This window comes from Grus americana, chromosome 5 (assembly GCF_028858705.1).
Source record: "Grus americana isolate bGruAme1 chromosome 5, bGruAme1.mat, whole genome shotgun sequence".
NCBI classification, from domain to species: Eukaryota; Metazoa; Chordata; class Aves; order Gruiformes; family Gruidae; genus Grus; species Grus americana.
This window is the reverse complement of record NC_072856.1, coordinates 15,128,247-15,145,000: the sequence shown is the minus strand read 5'-3', so window position 1 is coordinate 15,145,000 and position 16,754 is coordinate 15,128,247. Positions and strand designations below refer to the sequence as shown.

The following is a 16,754-nucleotide window of genomic DNA, read 5'->3' as shown; positions in this document are numbered from 1 at the left end:
CCCTGAGCAAAAATTGACACTGTTTGAGAAGACAAGACTTCTTTACAAATGCAGATCATATGTTTTGTCCTTAAAATACAGGAAAAAATGGGTCAGAGATGAAAACCACAACAAGGCGCCGTGTATTTCAGTGTTAAACGTACTGCGTCGCAAGTTAAAATAGAGTATTTCAGGATTTTAGCTAAAATCACTTGTAAGGGATCTAACTGAATTTAAATGGTAATGATAAAAATGTTTAAAATCATTGACAACATTTTAAGTTAGCATTGTTTTTTTACTTTCTAATTATTTGGGGACAACTTCATTTGACTGGGCCTTCGGTTTGTGTGCTGGTTCATGTTTTTCCTTGTATTCTGATAGCTGTGCTTTGTGGCGTTCTTTAACACATTTAAAAATGCTAACACGGAACTTTGAGCACTTGGAAATGTGGAGCAATTCAGAGCCTGGGCACTCTTCATCTTTACCCTTATGATTGATTTTGCTGTGCATGTTTCCTTCTCCTTGTTAGAGATCAGTTGCTATATGCCATAATCTTCCATGAAAACAGGATAGTTGAGAGCCCTCAGTTATTGCAAATGATTTCTTCCCAACAATTTTGTGGTACTTTGCAGAACTGAAACCAAAAGACAGGGAGAGTTTGTAGTTTCCTTCGCAATTGATACAGAGTGCTGTATGCAGCCACTGCATGCTGCTTGATCTCTCCAAGCTGAATGATGAAGTGGTGTAAGTTTTACCTGTGACAATTACTTCTTAATGTTCTCTGATTCTTTTCAGTGCCTAGTCCAAAAAACTTAATGAATTCCTTAAAGATACAAAACTTGCATTGGGAAACTGGTTAATATTAAATAGTGATTTAGGGGTTTTGTTGTGTTTTACTAAATAACAGTGAAAATACTTGATACTGTTAAGTATGTCATACTAAGAATAAAATGATGAATAACAATGTCTTAGTTACTTATTTTAATTTTTTTTTTAAAGGCAGTTAAAATTGGTAGAGATTTCATCTGTGAATCTTGTGAAAGGACAGGAGGCTCAAAGTCTCAAAAAATTGAACTTTAAATCTTTGTACTTAATGGCAACCAATTAGCTTAATTAATAGAGGACATAATGTTTTGTTTCACTTTACTTGAATTCTTAGACTGTTGCAATTTATCTTTTACCTTCATATTTTCATATTGAAGTAAATTAAGAAAAAAGGGCCCCAACTACTCCCTGCCATGAAAACTTGCACAGCCCAAGCAGTGGAGGGCTTGGGGGGAGAAAGAGAGGAGTTGCTGCATTGTTGTTCTTGGCCACATTGCCAATCAAACAGGGATATTTCTGAAATATTTTCTGGGTAGTTTCAGCTAGGCATAGTAACCCCTGCAATCTTTTTTCTGAACAGTTTGCTGCTTCAGACTACCCTGTCCTTTATCCCACTGGTAGCAGCAGCTCACTGGTAAACGAGGTGGTTCCTGTAGGGGTCTGTAAACACATTTTAGGGTTCCCATTGTGCACATATGTAAGGATCATGTTGTGTAAGCCTTAGTGCAAAACAAAGAAATATTGTGCACAATGCTGCCTCGTAAAAGCCTGTTTGTAAGGACTCTAACAAAAATCAGAATTTCTCGAAGTAGCAGAAAGTGGGACATTTTGTCTAGTTTTGCTTTCTCTGATCAAAATGCTTGTGACTTTAAAATTGTGGGCCTTTGCTACCTTCCTTTGTTCCCACTGACCCATATCCCAATCTGTCCTCCTAAACTTGCTGCTTAGCCCCTTGAAAACGATGCCACAATTCGGAATATCAGCCAGAGTGTATCAACATTCCAATACAGTGGAAAAGAAGGTACTGTGTCATACAATACAGCGTAGCGCACAAGAGCAAGCATCGATGGCCAAAACCTGTGAGCAGGTTGTAGCTGGGAAGTCCAGCCTTTTGGTGCTGCACCTGAGCTCCTGGGGGTGCAACGCCTGAGACAAGACGCAGGAGGTGTTCCCAGTTATGGGGAGCCTGCATCTTTTCCTGAACCTCTTCTGCAAGGCTAACAACATGTTTAAGCAGTCCTTGCGCCTGCTTTATCCACAAGGGTTAGGGTTATGTCTGGCTCTGATGCAATTGTGCAGGGTAGAAAAAAGCTGCTCGTCCCTTACTGGCTTTCTTGAATGTTCCTTCAGAGAAAAAACGATGTCAAAGACCAATTCTCGGCTTTGCATATGTCGCTTTTCTCTGTTCCTTTATAACTCCTCCAGCACTGGCTAAACTGTAAAAAAAAAAATGTGTAGGTGATGTGCATTTACATCAATAAATGTAAAGAACTTTGCATATGCATTAGTAGTCACTGGAATATTGATACAGAAAAGGTATAATCCATGACATCACTCAACAATGCAAGTTTTTCAAGAAGAATTTAAATTTAGCTTCATTTCTATGAACCAGATAAAAATATTTTTTCAAGTATATATCCTACCTAGGACACTCTTTTATATTTTATAGAATGCCCAGAGCTACTCTAGATATAAAACACAATTTCTGGTTATGAGATCTCTGCATCACCAAAATGCAAATTTCACTCCTGAGTATGTAGGCCACTTGCTGAATAACCTAAAGAAATATATGGTGAAAATGTTAGTTCTCGTGTATTCAGATTACCCCTTCAAAGGTTTTCCTCAGGTTTTTAATATCCTGAAAGTCCCAGTTCTGAGGCAGTCTGCAGTTCAAACTTCATTTTCGGTTCTTCGAGTGAAGTCATTTAAATAAACAAATAAAAGTGGCATGTCATGCGTAGCTGGTGCCAAAGTACTCCATGTGCCAGTTAGAATTAATTTTTATGAATTCTCACTTATATGAGTTTATAACAACAACAATGCAGATACATTTACTTGTCCCCTAGCATCTCTGATGACACTTGCAGTACTTTAAATGTGCACAAGTAACATCCCAGCACAGTTCTGACCTATGGTTATTTTTAGTATTTCATGAATCACCTTTTTAGCTGTTTTTCACTTAATGAAAGGCATATAAATCTTATTGCTAAATAACGCTAGGATATTTGATAGTAAAAATAAAGTCCCTCCTCCTTTTCTTTGTGAGTAACCAGATGGATGTGTTTACCCTTTAGAGAAATTTAGATTTGATATTTTTGTTATGTTTTGTTTTCTTCCTGGTAATTATGTTGGCACTTTGCTGATCCCTAGTTGTGCATTATTACAATGGAAGGTGACAATTTGATTGTCTTCAGTTGGAGAAACAAGTAATTTTATATTCACCACGCTGTCAGGTAACAGTACCTCACAGTACTAAGAGCTCCTGGCAATGTGGTTTGGCACCTATATTTAAGTGCTTTGATGCTTGTGTAACCTCTACTGAATCAGAAATATTTTGCCTGCTAGAAATGTTTTTAGGCTTGCAGTGTGAGGTTTTTATTAAAAAGACAATCTGTAACTGAGCTGCAGAGCTATTGTTTCACGTTACATGGAGGTACTAATTAGGTGGCTTAGTGCAACTGGCTACAGGTGAGCCTGAAATTGATACTTCATTTCACCGTCTACTGAGGGGCTCTATTTGATTTAGAAATGAGAATCAAAAATATGGCGAGAAGGGAGGAGAACAGGGAAGGAGGGGAGAGAAATCTGACTGTAGATAAGATATTTCAGTTCTGAATTAGGCGGTGCAGAGAAATGGCACATGACCTTTTGTTTTTGCACCTGTAAGATTGAAAATCAACTGTTTAACTCATTATGAGGAGTCTTAGGCACCTCCTGAAAAATAACTGTAGGAGGAAAAAAAGGTAGCAATACTGTATCTTACCACTGGTGTATGAATCTCATAGAGTATTGAAAGGATTTAATGAACCTTTCAGGTACTTCTGCCCATCAGGTGTAAGTGTGGTCAGGAAGATTGCTAATTATTAGAACAAATTCTTAACTGGCTTTGTAAGGGGAAAAAAAAAAAGAAAGTATTCTTGTCTGTTGTATAAAGTCTCAACTCAAAGTCTGAACATGCTAAAATAAATTCCTCTCAGTATTTTTAGGCATCCTTTATCAAAACCATTTATATAATCGTTCAGCTAAACAATTAAGACATTCTATTCCATAAAAATATGTGAATTAATGCTTATTTATAGCAACCATTGTTTTTTAATTTTATTGTTAATGATTGCTTTTATTTATATTGTATATTCTGTTACTTGCTGCCTAGAACAACAAATCCTAATAAGTTGCTGATGGATAAATTCTTGGCATGCTCCCTCTTGTTCCCATAGTTATTGGTAAAGATAGCTGGAAGTTAGTACTGCCTTTTTTCTTTTTCTTTTTCCAACAGTAAGAAATCGGATATCCAGAGACACATGGCGTAGTCATAGGACTTTAAAGGCAGTCATCACCGAGAAGCTAATACCAACCAATTAAACAGAGGTGGTTACGTGATGTAACATTATCAGGAGAAACAATTCATGAGTCAAAGCATTCCAGGGCATATGAGCTCCAGTCCAAAGAACAGTCTCAAGCTGTTTAAATAAAGTGACAGCAATATTGTCAGCTAAATATAAACTATAGAAAATATTAACTACAGTGACTGAAGATGACCACATCCCAGGTGCTAAGTGGCTATTCTTTCACTGCCCTTTACTGCATTCAATGTGAGTTTACCTTAGGCATTTTCAGTGAAAGCTCCTGGTAGTGAATAAAGAGAATATTTAACCTACTAGAAAGGTAGGTTGTATTTTTAACATTTTATGAATCCAAATAAACACTTTTGGTTTTCACTGAAAAGTCATCAAGGACTGTGAGGCTGGTTTGTTGCATCAATTTTAATGTCTTTGACAACCAGATGAATAGACAGGAACTTGTTCCCTAACCCTAATATTTTACTGTGGTTGCACGGCTGAGAAGGTCACTATAATGGCAGAACATAAGAGGAAGGCTTTCCAAAAAAGTCTGTTTAGCTCTAATATTGTTTGATTACAAATGAGAAGAAATACCATAAAAATGGTTCCAAACCCTCTGAGCTTTGAGGAAGTCTAAATCTGAAGTCAAACTTTGTGATCTGGATTCATGTCTATTAGCAGAAGTGTAATTTGTCGGGATTGGAAAAACAAATGCAAGAATAGCTGAGTGTGTATCTTGGAAGCCGTGGGTGTATTGCTTAGCTTGATGCTTATTTCAGCTAGAGACTTGGGTGCTCAGTTAACATTATATCTGTCATTTCTTGAATCATATTTGCTTCCCTCCCCTCCCCCACCTTTTATTTCCAAGGTGATTCCTGCAACTACCATAAACTCTCTAATATTGCAATGCTGTTTATGATCTATATGTAACTAATTCTTGGAGTATTTCTGCAAAATGAAGCCAAGGAAGAGCTTGAGGGAGTTGAGCTGATTTGCCTAAGGCCGTGTTGTGACTCAGAGCCAGGAACAGAAACTGGGAGATTCTCTCCCACTGCTGCCTTGTCAATTTATACGGGTTTTGTGCATAGGGATTCATGTTGGGGTGTGGGACCCCAGGAGAATGGAGTCTTAATAACTGTTCATTTGTGTTACTAAGACTCATTGAAAACAGATATGAGATGTCATAATTTTAGGAAATAACTGTTTATTCTAAAATGGCAGACAGATTACGGCATTAGGTTTACAATGAATTACGTTACTGAGTTATGCCTACATAACATTGTTTTACAGGGGCAGAGCTGTGAAATATGTTGGCTAGTGGCAAAGCATTTTCATTTTTCTTTAAGTCTATCTGAACACTACTGTAACTGGTGTCTTTATGCAGCAAAAATAAATACCAGTTTTCCTGAATGTTTAAATGATGCTAAACTGATTTGCAGCTAGAAATAAGTTGTTCCAGTAACTTGTTTGCAACTATGTCAGTGTACCGCTTTCTACATCAGGCCTGTACCCGTATAGGTGAACTTGGACTGCAAAGTAGATTGCATGAAAGATGCTCCATAGGTAACATTCTTGAGTTTCAGAAGGCGTTTGAGGATCCTTGAAAGCCACAGGGCACCAAGTGAGGAGGTGTGCCATAGGTATGAAAGAGGAGGGTACTGTGGGTAGTGCAGGCAAAGAAGACTATACGATCCGTTTAATTTATCCCAAAGCTGAGCGCTAATGTGTAAGGGAAGGTCCTGTAAGTCACATTTAATATTATGAGAGGAGTATGCACATTTGTTGCTCTCCTAGAAGGCGGGGAGGGCCAAAATGCTGTGGCTGAATTTTACTTGTGATGAACACCAGGTTAGCATAAAAGTTTCGAAGGAAATATTTAAATGGCTATGAGTACTTCTAAAAATGATTTCTCTTGATTTATTTAGTTCTGGAGTCACCAAAGCACTTAGACATGTGCTTAACTTTTTGAAACCGAGTAGTCCAATTTGAAATTAGTGGACTGCTTGCATAGTTACAGTTAATCATGCACTTAAGTACTTTAATCTGGCACTTTGGGGAAAAGGAATGGAGACTGTTCATAAAAGCTCTGTAAGTGAATGTATTTCTAATCTAATCTGATTCCAATCTACTGTTGGAGTTGTAGACCTGGGTTATGTCTATACTGCCGTCATTAAAGCGGGATGAATTAGTCCATCTGAGTACCATGCTACTGTAGTTGGAGTGCTGTCAGCAACGAGCTTGTTTAAAATTCGTTTGGATATCTCAGCATTACAAAGCAGTCATTTATGTGGCTGCAGTGTAGACATGCCTTTAGGTTTATGAATGCTTTGTGAGGGTGGAGCAGAGCAGAAGTTAGAGTCTCCAGCCAACTACAAGTCTGCTTTGTCATATATCTCATTGTTATTGCTCGGTTTATATGTTTTTGGAATAGTGTCTGGGGTATGACATTGTTGTTATCTGTGTTAATACTTCGTGTCATGATTCTGAAATTTCTAGCAGCTCAAACTCCAGGTCTAGCCATAATTTCCACTGTAACATTTAATCATTTGAGCAGTCAGCAGGGATGGAAGATTTTAGGCTTTGGAAGCCTTTCATGTCAGGAATATCATCTAATCGTTTTGAAAAAGAAGATATACATTGTTTGAAGAATTTGAGACCATAGAAAAGCCTTAGACAAAAAAAAAAGTATTGTTATTTGTATTTAAAAAGGTATAACACACTGTCTGTAGGAAAAAGGGAAAACTGATGTTTTGAGAGTCTGACGGGCAGTCTTCATTAGAGCAGAGAGAATTTCCTCACTGGATTGAAATAAAAAATCATGTCAGATATATAGAGAATGGAGCTGTTTGGGACTATGTTTAGGTTTACGTAGGTAAAAAACCCTTAGCAGTTCAATTTTAGCTTTACTACCTCAATATTGAAGCTGACTGAATTTGGGGTCCAATTCCTCAGCTTTACCGAGGTTTTGATAAATGATCCCATTCGCTTTCTGTCTTGAGTTCAAAATGAGACAGGATTTATTCTAGTTTTGGAAAATCCAAATCAAGATTTGTTTAAGTTGAGTAGGTGATAGGACTTCAGATAATTAGGGCCTTTTTCAACTTTTTTTTTTTCATACCTATTAGGTATATTTTCCACCTTTAGTGATTGCTGTGTTCAGCTAATCTGTCAATTTAACCAAAGCAACAATTTCACAATGTAGTTTTCTTTCTGATTGTGTGCTGTGTAATCAATATACTGATATAATGTGAGTGTAATTTCCTCTCTTATTTTATCTCCACTGCAGAGTATTATAAATAAACAGCTAAAAAAGAAAAAAGAAAGAAAAGCACCAAACAAATCTGTTGCATCTTCTTTTAAGATTGTACCACTGTAGACACTTGTTCTAGTAAAGTAGAATTGGACCCACTTGATTGCATTTAAATTTTTCATGCTTCAGCAGTTTGTCTGGGAGCACAGTAAAGAAAACCCCCCGAGCGAGGATAGTTTAGAATAATAGAACTTGATTTTGTGTATTATAGCGGCACCATTTGCGCTGCTGTAGTTAGGGTTGTGTCAGCACTTCCATTATAAACCCCTGTTTGCAGGGGTTATAACTAGGGAGATATTTTTTATCAGAAACTTTTTTTTAAAATCATTTGAGTGAATTTAATTGATAATAGGAGAAAAAAAGAAATTATAATGGAAATTAGTAAATTTCTGATACCTCTTACAAGCCTTATTTATTCTGAATATTGATTTTTTTTTTTTTTTCCTCTCACCAGGGATTTTAGCAAATGCATTTTGAATATTTTAAATGTAAAATTGGGAAGTTGTTATGGCTTAAAATTGACTGCTATTCATACTCATATTTTAGCATTAAAACATTTTAACACACCAACCTGTTCTACGGTTTAGTGTTGTCTTAAACATAAACTACTCAAATGGGGCAGATTCTTCTCCTCTGGATTTGGTGAGACCTTGGAGTTATTGGCCAAACTCTGCCTGTGGACCTGATGGAGTCCCGTGTACGGAATTCTCCCATTTAAGTAAAAACAAAAGGTAATGAGAAAAACCTGCGTGAAGTAATTGACTGGATAACACCCAGTTGCAGAGTTTATATTTACTCTGTTCTACTGATTATAAACCCAGGCATAATCAATATTTGGTGCCTAACCTGGCACCCTCAGAAGACATGTACACACGAGGTACATTGATTGAGTTAGTGATTGTGCTGGGAAAAGAAGGTGGGTCACTTAATCTCGCAGGATCCTACGTCTCTATCTGTTTTACTCCCATGTCTAAAATCTAGCAAGCAAAGACCTGAAAGGTGCCACTGAGTGCCGACCTCTGACCATAATTAATATGCTAAATCTTGCTGTTTTAACAGAGGTTTGGGGGGAAATAGAAACAAAACATACCCCTAAAAATTATGTCATGAGGAGAGCAAGTGCCTGGGAGGCCTGCCTGAGCTTTTCTTTCTTTTCAAGCTCCAGGACTATAGGTAACTGAGTAAAGTGCAGTATGGAAACGTGTCTGACCATGATGCAGCAGTGGAGAAAAGGAGTAGGTGGAGCTAGAAAGCATTTGAACCCTGCTCTTGGTCTGTTCTCTTAGCCTAATACAGAGAAAAGTTGCTGGGCATGGCTTGAGATTATTAGTGAATGCAACTTTGTCAATATAATTTTATTTTTAAGGTTAACAGAGTCTCCTTTTGTCTATATAATCAATTTAAACAACAGAACTTGAATAGAGATTTTTATTTAATTGTGTTTAAAACATCATGAATAAGAGGAAAATATATTAGTGTATATGGCAAAGAAAAAGTGTTTCCTCTATAGTGCATTACCAGTAGATAGCTTTACTGAATGGTCACTTGAGGAAATACCAAAAGCCTGTTTATGAAATAGAGGTGAAGCCTCTCTAGACTAATTATATTCAGCATGTAATTTCTAAACTTCAGTCTGAATTTTGATTTTCAATTAACATTCCCAATTTGAAGATAATTTTCTATTTAATGTAATTGCAGGAAATAATTTATTGGCTGATTAAGACTGAGGGCCCAGCCTTCCTTAAGAAAACAGTCCCTAACAAACCAGCCTTTAAAGCCAACTCGTAGCTTTGGACAGATTCAGCCTATTTTTGCAGCTGCAGAGTTGTATTTAATTAGGATTGTGCACTATTATTCATTGGTGCGGTTTGTAGTTGAAATTATTCTTAAGAGACATTTTCATTTCTAGTTTTGTGTCATGATTAATTTATGGTGAAGAAACAGCCCTAGCTATTGCTTTTCACAGAAGCTCGTTCAGTTTGAAACAGGAATGAGATCTGTTGAGAAGGTGAAAGAAAAGAAAATCCTTTATTGTGACTTTTGGTTTTCATGTCTGGTTTTCAAATTGCAGAGCGCGTTGACTTATATTTTCATGTGAGTGATTACATTAACGTGACTATTTTAATGAGAAAAGGGAAAGTAAACCTTTTATTTTATCTTGGATCATAGTAATTATGAACCAGAACCTTTTGAAGTACGTACAGTAATGACGGTTGCTGAACTCTTGGCATGTTCTCTGTAGCATCAACACAAATTCTTTAGTGTAGTAAGAATGCAAGACACGGTTTAAATTCCTCACTTCTGCTTATTGGCAACATTAATATTAGACTCCCACTTACACTTAGGATCCTCTAAAGAAAACACAAACCTTTTTTTCCCCCACCAGTGTTGAGTTTAAGAGGCAGGATTATCTCTATTTACGGAATAGTTATTCTAAATAGGTATCAGTGTTTTAATATGTTTCAAAGCACTTCAAAGCTTGTAATACTTTCATATAGAACTGTACATAATTAGATTAGTTGATCCTATATTAATTTTTTTTTCACTCTAGGATACTAAATCTGAACTCCCTCATTAATTGTGAGAAATTTAGCATTAGCTGTTAAATCCTATGTGAAACACAGGCTGCTACATAAAAACTACTGTTTAAATTGGAATTAACTTAATTATTTTTCTTTGCACTTGATATTTCCTTCACTGTAATATTCATGAAAGCATGTGACAGATTTGTAAATTTAACTGTTAGTCTCAGATTTCCAGACCCTTTAATCAGTATTTATTTGTCTGTAGAAACAGTACTAGCAAGTTAATGATTTGCTAATTTGAAAAATGCTCATGTGGTTTCCTATGTTAACTGATTTGTGCATTTTTAAAGAAATGGTATGAAATCAATTACTGTTAAAAAGCAATTAAGGTGAAGATCTTATTCCTCAGTTTCTCAGCAATTTCAGCATCAAGGATATTCTAAAGTTACTAAAACCTGGGAAAATAACTAATATATTTTAGCTGTCTTATTTTAGGTTTATTAATGATTGTTTTAACAGTTGCAGTTAATCTTATTAGAAATTTTAAACAAAGTGTTTTCAGATTTTGAGTTGAAGTCAGTTATATTTTCATCTAAGTGCAGAAGCTGTGGTGAAAGCTGTGTTTGCATATGAGATGGTAGTAAGAGGCCATTATTAGGAAAAGACATTTAACAAATCAATGCATTTATTCATTACACTTTTAAGTCATTTAAAGTAATTTGTTGAGCTATATCCTGTACTTGATGCCTAATATGAAATGAAACATAATTATTTTAGATTTTTAGTTCAAACTGTAAAAGATTACTCAGATATTATCCATCAATTCAATAAACCATTCAGCTTTAGAACACTTTTCACTGAACGTCTCAAAACACTTTCCAAAAGGTAAAACAGTAAAATTTTAAACAGCTTAAAAGCAGATACAACTTTAAACAAATAGCAAAAGGACTTATTTAGCAGAATTTGAAATGGATTTAAAAATTCTCATCTGTGTAGAAAACATCTTCTGCTTGCAAGGAATGAGGTTAGGAAAGCGTGATAGACTCCGATTTAAATGTTTGCTTACGACCTTCAGATTGCTCATGGGAGTAAGAGTTTAAAGACTTGAACTCTTATGCAAAATCAACACGAAAATACCAATAAAATCACTGTTTTCTTATGGCTGGAGAAAATTATATTGTTTGACAAGTCTAAATGAATAGAGTGGCATCATATAACTTAACCCTGACCTTGACTTGGCATCAATGAGTACTTTATCTCAGCGTTTTGGATCCAGAGTCCCCAAACTTATACTTTTTTAGAGTACTTTTGTCGACTGCACATGATTAATTTTTAACTGTTGTAGGCAAGTGTGATGTGTTTAGAGGACTGTTTTAAGCTTGATTTTTTCATTTAACGCCAATGTTTTCTTTTTGTCTGCTTTTCTTGTTTTGTAGAAGAATGTCTTCCAAGCAGGCTACCTCTCCATTTGCATGTGCAGCTGATGGAGAGGAAACAATGACCCAGGACTTAGCATCACGAGACAAGGAAGAGGGCAACAGTGATCAGCATGCGACCTCTCATCTGCCTCTACATAACGTAATGCACAACAAACCTCACTCTGAGGAGCTACCAACTCTGGTCACGACCATCCAACAAGATCCTGAGTGGGATGGAGTCATCTCAGCCCAACACAGAATGGTGAGTTTCACAGTTCTCACAGAGGCTTTAAAAATTAGTGTTGCAAAAGATTGTTGACTTCCATTTTGAAAGAAGTGTTCAGTACAATCCTTCGTGGGTGTAAAGCTTTTTAAATGTTAAAGTGTCAGTGTTAGTAATAGATCAAAATCAATATGGTGTAAATGTAAATTACAATTGTATAATCTTCTTAAGTATACAGGTCTATATGAATGAGGTCATTTGATGAGTTCACCTTCGGAAAGGAAATGCATCTATTTATCATGTTTTCATTCATACCTTGATTTATGTCATAACCTCTCTAGCTCGTATATTCAAGCATTAATTTCTGACAGGAGGATGTAGCTCACAACTGTTTGTCATCTGCAAAGTGTTGTGCTGAAGGAAGAAACATTAATGTATTTTTTTAACGTGTCCCTCAGAAGTAGAACCCACCAAATCTAGAATATTATAGCTTTACACCACAACAAAGAAGCTGACATTTTAGGTGACACAAACATCTTTCTGTATTTATAAGAAATTAAAACTTTTTGTGGAGGGGAAAGGTGTTTATGAGTAACTATGCCATGCTTTTCTGCTCTAGATCACCAGTTTGTATATAGGTGATGTTAGCAATGATCAGAATTATTATCTGTATTCTCTTCAGTAGCCTAGATAAAATTATTTTGCAGTTGTAATTCTGTCTCTGCATCCCCAAAACTCTGCAATAGATGGGCAGACTGAATGAAGACTGAATGGGCATAGCATCTCAGTCAATTTATTTTCCTTGCATGTGTTCCTCAGGAACAGAATTAAGGTACGTGGAGCAGCCAGGTGTTCTGTAAATTTAGAACATCATAATTCCAGACTCTCCATAAAGTGACTTTCACAGACATTAAATTCACACAGTTAGTTTAAAAAGATTACCCTGCCTTTTCATAAAATTTCTGCTGTAATTTTATTAAATGTCTATGAGTGGATTTTTTTCAGCAAGTCTTTATTTTTTTCCCAGTACAAATCAGCAGCTTTCAATAAGGTTAAAAAAAAATTGTAGAATTTTTCTGACAGCACTAACAATAATGAAGTTATTTCAGATTTGACTAGAAATAATAATTCTAATGCATTAATCAACATGGATACTGGAATTCTTCATGCATATTGCGATGTCTGGAATTAATTAAATAATAGCACTACAATAATATCTATTTTCTTAATATAGTGTGGTTTGTTTTTTTTTCTTTCTTTCTAAAATCCAATTGATTCAAAAGATCAAACCAAACCAGAAAAATGCTACCTAATCTGTAATGTACAATTTAACCCAGTGCAGAACTTTCTGTCAGGAATAAAATATTTCTAAGTATTTGACTGACTGTCATGAAGAAGGTAAAATTTCAACTGTAAAAATGTCTTTAAAGAAAAATTATTATAGGTTAGTAATTTGGCAAGCTAAGTTGTAAGTTGTATATATGGCTTCTATGCAGAATTCTCAGATGGAACTTCATTTTAGATAGAGAGTCACTCTTTTGCCCAAGTCATGCACTAAGCACATCAGAATAATTTTAACTTCTATGTTGTCAGGAGGATAAGCTGGATGCAGACTAGAAAGGATTGATCAAGTTTGTTGATGGAAAAAATAACTGTGAATTCATCAGCTATTTTCCTTTTCATTCAGACAGGCACTTTGTGAATTTCAGTCTTAGGACACCAGTAACATTGCTAAAATGACTCTGTGTCCCAGAAAGAAGGGAACTGCTAGCCTCTAGGAGACCCTCAAAGCATTTGGTTTTGGTTCAGGCTGTTCCTTGGACCTGGAGTAACGCTTAAGCCAAAATGATAGAACCTCTTGCAGTATAATCTGTTGTACGCGTTTGTATTGCTCTGAAGTGGGTTTGCACTTAGAGCAACAGAGTGCAATCTCTGTTTTCTTTTTTAATGCTGCACTATCATGTCAACGCTTGCTGTACCTCTGGACAGGCATGAATCAATACCCAGCTTATCATGTTTCAGAACAGGTGCATAAGCTTTGCTTGAGTGACTTAGCACTCTGGTTTTCCTCTTTCCTTTCTTCAGTAAATATTCAATCATACATGTAGATGAATGTCCTAAAAATCATTAGGAGTTTCCACAATTCCCTTGGGTTAAATCTGGTGGTGGATGTACGTCATCCTTATTTAGGTAGCTCTCAGTTAAACCAAACAATTTTTTTTTTCCCCAGCTCAAAGCTGGGTATGATTTACAAGGCTTGGCTAGAAGTGAAAAACTGAAGTTCTAAGGCATGCTGTTTGGTTACGCTTAAAAGAGATCTAAAACGTACAGAGGAAGGTCCCAGTGTATTTACTGTTAAGGTGAGTTAGATGACTAGTTAGATCACAAGTGAAGTGGTGAATTTTTTTTTTTTTCTCCCTGAGGAACAGAACTGTCATTTAGGGTAACTTGTTTGGGGGTTTTTTTGATTATTTTTTTTCTCCCTTATTTATGTCCTTCATAAGCAAACCTTTAAGCCTCAGTTAATTGCATAAAGTATCTCTGAAACCCCTGAGTCTCCAAGCAGGCATCAAAATTGCTAAGAAAGAATTCAGAGGCACCTGCAATTTTCCCGATGATGACAATTTCATACTCCTTTAAGGGAGGATAGGAGTTTCTTTCCAGAAAGACAAATTCCAGAAGATGGGTTGGGCAATTTTGAGATAGGTGCTGTGGTAGTGACTGCTTTTCTACTTAATGAAACCAAATTCCCAGAAGGTAAGCACTTTCTGACCTTTCTCAGATGGATCCTTCCAAAGCAGATTTGAAGAAGCACCTGCTCATACCATTTACACTGAAAGTAAAGACAGTAGTGCTGTCATTAAAATGCATCAATAATGTGTGTTGTCTGGTTATAAGATAGTAAATTCAAAGAATGCTGTGTTGACATATGGGGAGGAAAAAAATTCTGGTTTATGTGGTACCTAATTAAGGGCACAATCCTGCCTCCTTTGTGCCCTTAAAACTACTAAGGAGTTCAGTGGAATTTGTGACAGCACACAGTATGTATCGTAACATGCTATGAGGGCCGTACAGATCTTAGGTGAAAAAAATGATACTGTAGTAGGGCAATTTGACTGAAAAAGAAAGACTGAGTTTTTTCCCAACTTGTATGGTATGCAGCGTTTTCTGTAATATAAGATACCTTTAAACTACATTGTGTATTATCATTAAAAAAAACCCCCAAAACCACACTGGGTAGAAATGTTTTCAAACTTTCACTCCCTTTTGATATCAGGCATTGCTTTCCACTGAGTCCTTTGTGTATTCTGAATGTCTGGAAGCCAAAATATTTTGTTTTAACTCCCACTCTATAGTATTTCCCAGCTGTGTACTTATATGGTGTAATAAAAGGATTTAACAAATGGGAAATAGCAGCTGCATTTGGAAATTCCCTTTGTGCTCCCTTTTCATTTGACAGATTCAGCAATGTGTAACAACTGTAACGTCAGACCTGTAATGACTTACGCTGCGAGTATCGTATCACCAGCCAATTTGATGTTACAGTGGGGAGAAAATAAAACAACTGAAAGATTTCTGTAATTTCATATTGCTGAGCTGAAAAGATTATATATATATTTCTAACTGTAACGTAATATAAAAATACCTGGACATATGGGTATTTATTGCTGCCTGTAGTTCTACTAGAAAATAAAATCTGTTTTAGGCTAAGGACATATCTGTTTGCTGCAGTACACTGTAGGGAAGAGGGCAAAGTGGTACTAAGATAACGAGGAAACTATCCTGCTTTCTCTCTTGGACAGTGAGTAGCAGGCAAGAAATACAGTCGAATTTTCAGATCGCATCCAAAACGTGGCTGTCTTGTGACAACAGACTGAGAGAGGATGAAGGAGGAAAGCAATCAATACTTATTTTTGCTAAATTTAATAGAAACTGAATTGTTGTATCTCAATAATATGTTTACTAGTAAATATGTAAAGAAATGGAGAATCATAATTTGTGCTTTGTTCAGTGGGCAACCAGGAATGGTCCCCATCTTCATATAGAGCCCTGCACAGCTTGTGAGGTAAATTATGAAGGTTTTTTATTTTTGCTCTGAAGTATCAGGAGAAAGCACTGCCAACAAGAAGATACAAAATTAGATGCGCAAGCAGCCTGATCCTCTTTGAGGAATGGGATGGTGTATTCTCATGGCTATAAAGGCTAGACGTGGGCCTCGCGAGCAATAAATTTGAGCAGCTTTAACCTAATGAAATCTGGAATCTTTCTCCAAATTGCAGAATGCACCCCTGCCCCCAACAGTATAATGGAGAGGCAAATTCTGTTCCCATCCCCAAACCCAATTTTACAATTGGTAACAGGCAGGGTTCGTGAAGAACTCGCAGGCACTGTGCTGATCACTATATATGATGATGTATCACTCTAATGGTCACTGTACACTTTTCGTTTCCCGCTGATGTTCCTCCCCTGCCCACCACCATAGAGGGTATAGAGGCAGCGTGTGCATGCACCAAATGAGGGCATCCGCATCTTTTTGCTCTACGGTTGCTTGGAATGATGCAGTGAAAGACTGTTACAGGGAACCACAGCAGCAAGTCACGTCTAAAGGATGGGTGTTATTTCCCTGTGACTGAGGAAAAACGAACACACATATAAATACAAATTAATTACCTCCAAATCTATGCTATGTTTCCCTATACATTTTGTAACATCATTTAGAGATCCTTTGGATTTATAAATGAAATGTATCTCATTGGATTTTATATCAAATGGCAACATCGACGTGTATTTCATAATTATGTCAAGTCTCTGTCTTTTGTTGACGTCTTGCCAAAAGAGTGAAAGGCTTGCTACCCTTCCACTCTGCATGTACGTCTCAGCAGTACTGAGGGCAGATTTGTATATGCAGCAGGA

The 16,754-nt window shown here is 36.5% G+C and overlaps 1 protein-coding gene across 11 annotated transcripts in view; it reads left to right on the top strand.

The window, feature by feature from the left end:
- The window catches only part of SOX6 (SRY-box transcription factor 6), a 374,241-nt gene that overhangs the window by 128,638 nt on the left and 228,849 nt on the right, over nt 1-16,754 (top strand). For 7 of the 11 annotated variants that reach the window (XM_054827505.1, XM_054827506.1, XM_054827508.1 and 4 more), the window contains one exon: nt 11,636-11,879. In XM_054827505.1, the coding sequence (XP_054683480.1) occupies nt 11,640-11,879 (240 nt within the window). In that variant the 5' untranslated portion in view covers nt 11,636-11,639. Of the gene's footprint in view, nt 1-8,282; nt 8,406-11,635; nt 11,880-16,754 lie in introns of those variants that run through there. The other 4 variants (XM_054827501.1, XM_054827499.1, XM_054827502.1 and 1 more) reach the window with 2 other exon arrangements.